This window comes from Tiliqua scincoides, chromosome 5 (genome assembly GCF_035046505.1).
Source record: "Tiliqua scincoides isolate rTilSci1 chromosome 5, rTilSci1.hap2, whole genome shotgun sequence".
In the NCBI taxonomy this organism is placed as follows: domain Eukaryota; kingdom Metazoa; phylum Chordata; class Lepidosauria; order Squamata; family Scincidae; genus Tiliqua; species Tiliqua scincoides.
The window spans coordinates 109,107,808-109,116,816 of record NC_089825.1 but is presented as its reverse complement, the minus strand read 5'-3'; the positions used below and the strand labels follow the sequence as shown (position 1 = coordinate 109,116,816).

Below are 9,009 nucleotides of genomic sequence, written 5' to 3'. Positions count from 1 at the left end.
TTTCTGACTAATTGTAATTGTAAGTAACTCTCACTGTTGCTTAGGTCACATACTGCTACTTTACTCCAGTGATGAAGGATGAGATCCAATTCCCTTCCACCTACCAGATGTTCCCCAATGTAGAGCATGAGTACACTGGGATAGTCCAGCTGCTTCTGTATTTCTGATGGACATGGGTTGGGATCATTGCACTGAATAATGACCAAGGGGAAAGCTTTGTGGAGACCCTGATTCCAGTGCTTGCTGAGGAAGGCATCTGTCCTGCCTTCATTGACAGGCTACCAACATTGACTTCCCTTGATGATATGGTAGAAGAGTTCTTTGAAAAACCCAGAGCAAAGGTGGCTCTTTTTGTAGATGCTAATGAAGTCAAAGCATTTGTGGTAAATGCAGACACTCATGTTATGTCTTCTTTGCAGTGGTTTTTATATATGGCACAGATAGAAAATACAACAGAGACAATCATGAGTAAAGTGTGGATTATGACAGCTGAGTGGGATTTCTCTTCACAAACATATCACAGAGGTTTGGATATTGAGTTCTTCCATGGTGCTTTATCCTTGACAGTTCATTCCAATGAGGTGCCTGGATTCCAATATTTCCTCCATATTCTAAATTCTCATTGGCCAAGAGAAGATGGCTTTCTGAGGGTCTTCTGGAAACAGGCATTTGTCTGTTTATTACCAGATTCCAAAGAGGATGATGAAACAATGGACAGATGTAGTGGCATGGAGAAATTGGAGAGCCTTCCTGGAACGTTTTTTGAAATGAGCATGACTGCCCAAAGCTACAGCATCTACAATGCTGTCCATTCCATAGCACATGCTTTGCACGCTATGAACCCGAGTAGACACAAACATAGGAGAAGAGTTGGGGGTGGACACAGCCTCAAATCCCCCAGTCTGTTGCCTTGGCAGGTAACAAACTGCAACTATATATTGAACCAGTCAGTATATGGATAGCACTAAATCAGAACATAACAAGCCCACTTGCTTGCTTTTAATGTTCATATGGTCAGCAATTTTGATTTTGTCATGGCATGCACATAAAAATACTTAAGTCTTTTAGAGAACAACTTCATCCAGTGTGAGAAACATCTGTCTATTGGTTAGGGTCCTCTATCTGTTCATGGCAAAGGTGAAGGAATTGACTCGGGTTTCCCACCACTGGGTTAGTCAATTTGAAAGATAAAATATCAAACCATCAGACTCTTTATATAAGAGCTGGCTAGTTTGAACTGCTGCATGTTCTGTTCCAGCAATGACAAAGTTTATCTTGAATTGCTGACCACCCTTCCATCCCCTTGAGGTGAACAAAGGAACTGTGACTAATTAAGAAACTCTCTAGACCGGGGTGGCCAAACTTGTTTAATGTTATGAACCACATATGGTAAACTTCAGATGTTTGAAAGCCACAATATTTAGGAAGCATTTCAGTTCTTAAATATGTAAGGGAACATTTATTCTCTTGCACAGGGGTAATCCTCCACTGTCTGCAAAGGTCTACTTGGATCAGTGCCAACTACATTGCTGCAGCAAGTCCAAGTGAACCCAGGAAGGCGGATTGATGTTGGGAAGTGCGATAGGATATAAGCAGCACCTCTGCCACTGATACCTCCCCCTTCCCAGTCTGAATTCATCTCCTCCCTATTCTATCCTCTGCCTCCCCATTTCACCCATGCTATCAATAGCAGCAGTACATGAGGACCTCTACTGGATCCAGTAAAATATGTTCAATAGCAGCAATGCTCGTAAAATGGCTGCTGCTGGTGTTTCACTGTCATAAACCTCTATGTGTGCACTGTGTGGTGTGGGTAGACCAGTGGTTCCAAGGTCACTCTAATAGCAATGACTTCTGGGTTGAAGGACACTGGTATTGGGTTTCACCCAACTGGGGTGAAGAAGGGTATCTCCAGGTTTGTTTTTTTTAATTGTTTGCCTTCCTGATAACAGAAGTGCCATTTTCTTGTTAAGAGGAACACTAGGGGACATAGGAAGGTCAGTAACATGGGCTGAGTGCCATGTTTCTTCCTCAAATCATTGCAGAGTGGGTTGCAGTGTTCTCACCCAATCATCACACCAATACTTGAACACCTGTTCATGAAGGACCAGAAACTCCCTCTATCTTTCTTTCTTTCCATCATTTATTGTTCCCTGCCATTGCCTTTTTTAAATCTAGCTTCATGCTTTTCTGAGAAGCATCTCATTCAACAACAGTGCTGGAGACACCATCTCTTTTAATGCAAAAGGTGAACTGACCACTGGATTTGATATCATCAACTGGGTGACTTTCCCAAATCAAACTTTTGTAAGAGTGAAAGTGGGCAGGATGGATCCGCAGGCTACACCTTGCACAGCGTTCAGCATTGATGAAGACATGATCACATGGCACAGCAAATTTAATCAGGTGACATCTGACTGCGAGTAACCAAGTAAACTGTGAACGTATTCCAATGTGATGATTTGATAGACCCGTCCACACTGCTGAGTGAATTCCTTATGACCAAATCCTAACCAGCTTTCCTGTACTGACACAGCTGTGCCAGTGGGGCATGTGCTGCATCCTGTAGTTGGGTGGCAGTCACGGAGGCCTCTTCAATATCAGGGAAAGTTTGTTCCCTTTCCTCAAGGCTGCATTGCACTTACCTCAGTGCTGGAAAGTTAGTTAGGATTGCGCCCTTAGTGCTGTTTCTTGAGATCTTTTAAGAGGGATTTTCATTTGCCCTCAATCCCTGCCCCCTTCTCCCATTATAAGGAGCATAGAGGCAACTGACATAAATGGGCTTCATCTATTTTATACCAATGATAAAGTTGGGCCTGTGAAGTTTTCTGTTCATGTGTGCTGCTTGGTGGTTATTCCCATTATCAACATCAATGAATGGAGGAGGGTGGAATCTGTGACAGCGGAACAGTACTGGAAAATTTAGGACACCAACCCAGCTGCTTAGATCCCCTGACTGGTATATGCCTTTGGATGGTGTCCAACCTTCCCAACCCATTCTACCACCCCTGCTGGTTAGCAATCAAGGGCATTTGAACTACTCAGGAGAATATGAGAAACCTCCTACATATCAAGTCCTCAACCTCCCCTGTGATGACATCCTTCCCATGCAATAGCAGAGAGCCAGTTAGAAGAAAATGAATTCAATACTTCATTGTACCTTTATTCATATAGGTGCTTCCCCTTGCTGTGTGTAATGACAACTGCCCTCCAGGATACAGCAGAAAGAAGAAGGAAGGAGAGCCGTTTTGTTGCTATGATTGTGCTCCATGTCCAGAAGGGAAGATTTCAGACCATATGGGTAGGAGAAATAGCAGGCAGTTCCATGAATAGTTAAGAGCAAGTACAGTGTCTTTGGCTGAATTTGATTCTCCGTAAAGTATCTCATGTGAATAACTTGGAAGACCACGAGCACCTAGCACATATATTTGGACATTTTCCTAATATAATTTCTATTGTATGTTATTGCTATTAATCAGTGTCTCAGTGAATGTTTGTGACTTTTAGAATGTTTGCTGGAGTTCTGTAGCAATGTATTTTAAAGGCATTGATACTGGATCCTTTTGCTGCTTCTGGGCCAGCCTTAGGAGCTGCAGGGCCCACTTGGAAGCATTTTTTTTTTTTGCAAGGTCAAAGGTTCACAGCCAATGTCTATAGAATCTTAGAGATATACAGGTCCAACCTATTTATACACAGATTTTTCTATACGCGGATTTGACTCAACACGAATGGCCCCTGCAAATGAGAAGGAATGTGCTGATCCCTGGAGAAGGGTAAAAATGCATCCCTTTAAAATCAGTTTGAAGAACTGAACAGTCCTTTAACAATAGGCTCCTTAATGAGAGAGAGAGAGAGAGAGAGAGAGAGAGAGAGAGAGAGAGAGAGAGAGGCAGCTGGCTGACAATCCATCAATCCTTCTCTCTCCAGGCGACCCCTCCCTTCCCCCTGAGCAAAGGGGAAAGAAAGGTGATGACTTTGCATTGGTGAAGGGAGGGGCTGAGTGAAGTGGATGACAGATTGATGGATTGTCTTCTTAATGACTCTTATCTTACATCACAAAGGTCAGCAAGGCTGTTTTTAAATCACCTGAGTAAAGAAACTTTGTTTTTCAAATTGATTTGCTATAGTGTGTTTTTTGCCATCCACGCGAATGATTAGTCTCAACCTGTACATAAAATTTAGTGTAGACTTTATATCTCTGTGGTTGAATGGGAAGCAATCAAAATGCGTGCTTAAAAAGTGCATGAGAGTTAACGAACCAAATGGATCTAAGCATATTTTAATGTAAAATTGCATACAAGACTAGATTACCCCAGGGCAGGGCCCAATTGGGAGTGGTTAGTCCAATTGACTTAAAGCTGGCCCTGGTTGCTTTCCATGTAGAGAAAAATCTATTACCTGGAATCTTCCTTTTCCCCCCAAGATATGAATGATTGTTTCAAATGTCCAGAAGATCAGTATCCGAGCAAAGACCAAGATCAATGTTTGCCCAAAGCCTTCAATTTCCTCTCCTATCAAGTTGTGTTGGGAATAGCTTTGCTTGTCTTGGCTGTAGCTTTTGCTCTGATCACAGCTGTGGTGTTTGGAATCTTCATTAAACACAAGGAGAGCCCCATCGTCAAAGCCAACAACCGGGATCTCACCTACTCTCTGCTCATCGCCCTCCTGCTCTGCTTCCTCTGCTCACTGCTCTTCCTGGGTGAGCCTCATTCCATGACTTGCCTTCTACGCCAAACAGCTTTTGGCATCATCTTCTCAGTAGCAGTGTCTTGCGTGCTAGCAAAAACCCTCACTGTGGTTCTGGCTTTCATGGCCACCAAGCCAGGAAGCAGGATGAGGAAGTGGGTGGGGAAGAGACTGGCAAACTCTGTGGTTCTTTTCTGTTCCCTGATTCAAGTAGGGATCAGCACTGTGTGGCTCTGTACTGCACCTCCATTCCCAGATGTTAACATGCACTCCCTTGCTGAAGAAATGGTTTTGGAATGTAATGAAGGGTCTGTCACTATGTTTTACTGTGTTTTGGGGTACCTGGGATTTCTGGCGATTGTCAGCTTCATTGTGGCTTTTCTTGCTAGGAAGTTGCCTGACACATTTAATGAAGCCAAGTTCATCACATTCAGCATGTTAGTGTTTTGCAGTGTTTGGGTATCTTTTGTTCCCACGTACGTGAGCACCAAGGAAAAATCTATGGTGGCTGTGGAGATTGTCTCCATCTTGGCCTCCAGTGCTGGATTACTGGGTTGTATCTTTTCCCCCAAATGTTATATAAATGTGATGAAACCTGAGTCGAATAGCAAGGATCAACTAATAAGGAGGAAGAAATAGGAAGTTAAGTATTAAGACCATTCCTCTAATTATGTGGTGATGTCAGGGTGACCTGATACAATGGAGGACAGAGTGCCTATACCCTTAACACTGTATAGAAGAAGGAATTTGGGCAGGTGCAGCTCAACATGGAAGGGTTTAAAAAGCTGCACCTGCCAAAATTCCTTCTTCTGTACAGTGTTAAGGGTATAGGCACTCTGTGGTATCTGGTCACCCTGATTGATGTGAACAGAAGGAAATCTAAGAGACATACTTAAAGGCAGTTGTGCCTTCTTTTTTGGTACTCTTATCTAATGAACACTGTTAATCATATATTTTTGTGGTGTCTTCTTATTCACTTGAGTAGTTATACCACCTGTACAATGTGGTAGGGAAATTCTTAAATCTACAATAAAGACAATAAAGAATGAATTGCTTGTTTGTAGCTTGTATGTTTTCAGCTGTACTGAACGATCTCAACAAGTTGTTGGATAATTGTGTCCCTTGGCATACATTTTATGATTGGCTAATTCCTGTAAACATAACAAAATTGAAACTTGGATCTGTGAGAAGCATTCCTCATTACTGAATAAGAAAGTCAGTCATATGTTTTCAGCCCAAACCTATTGTGGATTGAGCTGTTGGGCACAACCTGTTACGACAGTGGAAGAGACTTCCGCTGTCATAAAATGGCTGCTGACCACACAGTGCTCTGTTGAGTACTGCAAAAAGAGGCAGCAACACTTCCTATCTGTTGCTAGGCCTCCCCGGACCCGCTGGAGCAGGTAGGGCAGCAGTGAGGGCAGAGAAGGGTGAAACAGGGTGGGGAGTAGACAAAATGGGGGTGGGCAGGGTGAGAAATGGTGATAGGGAGCATGTGGGAGGGGTGGATCCACAGATAATGATGCTCACCAGGTCCTATCTCCTCATTTTGGAGCCTCACGGCCCCCTTTGTTTCCTTGGACCTGCACCAGCTAAAGAGCTGTTGGAGGTTTGTAAAGACTCATTGTGGAGCAGAAGGCTTATGGAGGTGTAAGGGGATTTAATTCCCCTTTCCCCTCTGAATTCTACTGATCTGCCCTCCCCTCACTGCTGGATATAGGGCATCCATTTTTGACATGGCTGCACCGGGGGGGGGGGGGAAGGACTCGATTGGGGTATTTTCTTACTTAAGAAAATGAGAGAGAAAGGTAGTTCTATTTTACCCCCATACCCCCCAAACAAAGAGACCAGACTTCGGCTTGGATATAAATGGGCCACTTTATTAAACTTTAACTTTAACTGCAACAGGGCAACCTTCAAACCAACGTGCGGAGCCATATGGGGGAAACGGTCCTAGCCGTCTACCTCCCCCTGCAACTCATAGGGTGTACCTCCTGGCTTGAGGCCCCAGCTGTCAAATTGCCAGCCTAGGTCTTTCAACGCCACCCCCAAAGGGAGCAAGGCAGCTGGACTTCAGACCAGCTGCCAGAGCGTCACTGGCCTGACAGCCCAGGTAAGGGGTTTGCCTGCCTGCCTCCTGGAGCCGGTCAGGCATCATGGGAGCGGTTCAGACTCACCCTTCACCTTGCTGTCTTGGATGGACACCGAGCCAGATACCTACCTACCCTGCCCCGCACGTATCCTGCCACAGGGGAGGACAGCCTAGCGCTTGTCCTCACCGCTCCCCATAAGAAGAAAATCCTTCAAGCCCTGTTGCAGATCAGCTAAGAACAGATCATTACCTATGGGGGATAAATGCACACCGTCGCCGTGGAACAGGGCAGGCTGCCTGAACCCAATAGCAGGGTGTGGAATCATGGCCCCGCCCTGCTCAACTACTACCCTCCCCAGGTAAGCGTTTACCCACTTTCTGGTGACATCAATTCTGTGAACACTCCTAGCCCCACGCCAAACGTGCCGGGGAAGGAGGTTGGACCAGAGGATAGCAATCCCCGGGAACCACATTCTGAGCAATGAGAACTCCCTACGGACCTGAAGCCTCAACGACATTGACGTCCTCTGGCCCAGGTCGTTCTCCCCTAAATGTACCACGATTACCCGGGGCGGGGGGTGCAATTGCAAATAATCAAACAACATGGGCAGGAACTGTCCCCAGCACATGCCCCTTCTGGCAGCCCAGGTGACATTGGCCAGGCCGCCCAGCCCCAGCTGGGAACCAAAGCTGCCTGCCAGCGCTCTCTTCCTTGCCCAAAAGATAATTGAATGGCCGCAGATCAGGACCCTCACCGGACTCGACCAGGGCAGACCTGCAACAAAAAAAGGGGCATAAGCGACAGGTCAACTGTAACAAGATGCCCAACGGCAACAAAACAGGGACTCCAACAGGACCATCCCTCCGAACTATCACCAAGGCTGGCTATGCCAGTCAACACGCCCCCCTAACCACTAGGGGAACCTGATACTCGCACTCCTACCCCCAACCAGTGGGCTTCAGCGAACGTAATATCTGAAGGCGGCCAAGCGCCAATGGCCAATTCTCTGGATAGCTTCAGCCTGGAAACCCAGCCTGGCAGCAGTAGACGCTGAAAAGAGTGGAGGCCAAACTGCCACAGTGCCACTCCAAGCCTGCGCAAGGCAGCGTTAAAGACGGCCCAAAATTGATACACCATCAGAGGAGAAACGTCCTGGTGACGGAAAGATGGCCCCTCTCCCTGAGGAGCCACACAGCGGTATTCCACCACCACCTGAACTGGGCAAATCTCTGCACAGGCCGCCGTTCTCAGGTGGACCCACTAGCCCTTTCCCCTCTGATCCATTTTAGAGAACCTTAAAAACAGAGATACACGGTTAACTCCCAACTGACAATCGCCCCAATGTAAAGCCCTGTCCCTGGGGGAGAGTTTAGAAGCAGACAGCACTTCACTGGGATGGAAGGCCCCAAAAAACAAAACCAGGCAACAAGCCTTAAATAACATAGCCTCATATCATGAGGCACCGTGCAGATCGAAGTCGGCACATAAGCCCCACAGGAGATCCGGGGTGATCGGATGCCTGGCATCCCTGGCAACAGGGAGACTCCTCCTGATCCCTTCTAGCATCCACCGGACCCAAAAGTCCGAGGTGCTATTGCTCCAGCCGAGGGCCTTGACCTGGAAAGACAGCGCAGCCAGGTAAACGGAAATGGAGCGTGAAGATAACTTCCTACCCCTGAGGTCGATTACAAAACGCATCAAATGAGGCACAGGAACAGGCCAATTGTCTGCCAGACCGCTCTGCCTGCGAAAAACTAAAAACTCATGAACTTTCCTTCCGTAACTAACCCTGGTAGAAGTTGCTAAAGAGGCCCAGATCATATTTTGGACAGTGCTGAGCCAAGGCTCCATAGCCATAGGGGCATGGGTTCTTGGTCCAATCGAGCCTCTGGAGCCAGCTGCTGGAAATGCTCCTCCTGGAAACGAGAGAGAGCATTGGCAACACTATTCTGAACCCCAGGCACGTGCCTTGCTGAAAAAAGGACATCAATTGACAAGCACTGAAGAACAAATGCTCTCACCAAGCGCATAACCCTGGGGGACTTTGAAGTCTGTTTATTAATAATCCGAACCACAGCCTGGTTGTTACACCAGAAGTGGACCGCAGAATTACTAAACTCGGGGCCCCAAATATGCCTGGCCACGAAAATGGGAAAAAACTCCAGAAACGTAAGATCACCTTCACCTTCTGTCACCTTCCGTCACCCAATCCTCGGGCCAGTGTGCTGCG

General features: G+C 46.4%; 1 protein-coding gene across 1 annotated transcript; it reads left to right on the top strand.

Annotated features, from left to right (window-relative positions):
* The first annotated feature begins 305 nt into the window (after positions 1 to 305).
* Positions 306 to 5,325, top strand: LOC136653078 (vomeronasal type-2 receptor 26-like). Its single transcript, XM_066630003.1, has 4 exons — positions 306 to 917; positions 2,179 to 2,406; positions 3,175 to 3,301; positions 4,424 to 5,325. Exons 1-4 carry the CDS (start codon positions 306 to 308, stop codon positions 5,323 to 5,325), a joined length of 1,869 nt encoding a protein of 622 aa, XP_066486100.1.
* The last annotated feature ends 3,684 nt before the right edge of the window (positions 5,326 to 9,009 follow it).

Bases quoted from the DNA above. Each gene is read 5' to 3' on its own strand.
- LOC136653078 (XM_066630003.1), top strand. From the start codon at position 306: ATGGTAGAAGAGTTCTTTGAAAAACCCAGAGCAAAGGTGGCTCTTTTT. The intron at 2,407-3,174 runs GTGACATCTGAC...TTATTCATATAG, and splicing joins GGCACAGCAAATTTAATCAG to GTGCTTCCCCTTGCTGTGTG. The intron at 3,302-4,423 runs GTAGGAGAAATA...TTTCCCCCCAAG, and splicing joins GAAGATTTCAGACCATATGG to ATATGAATGATTGTTTCAAA.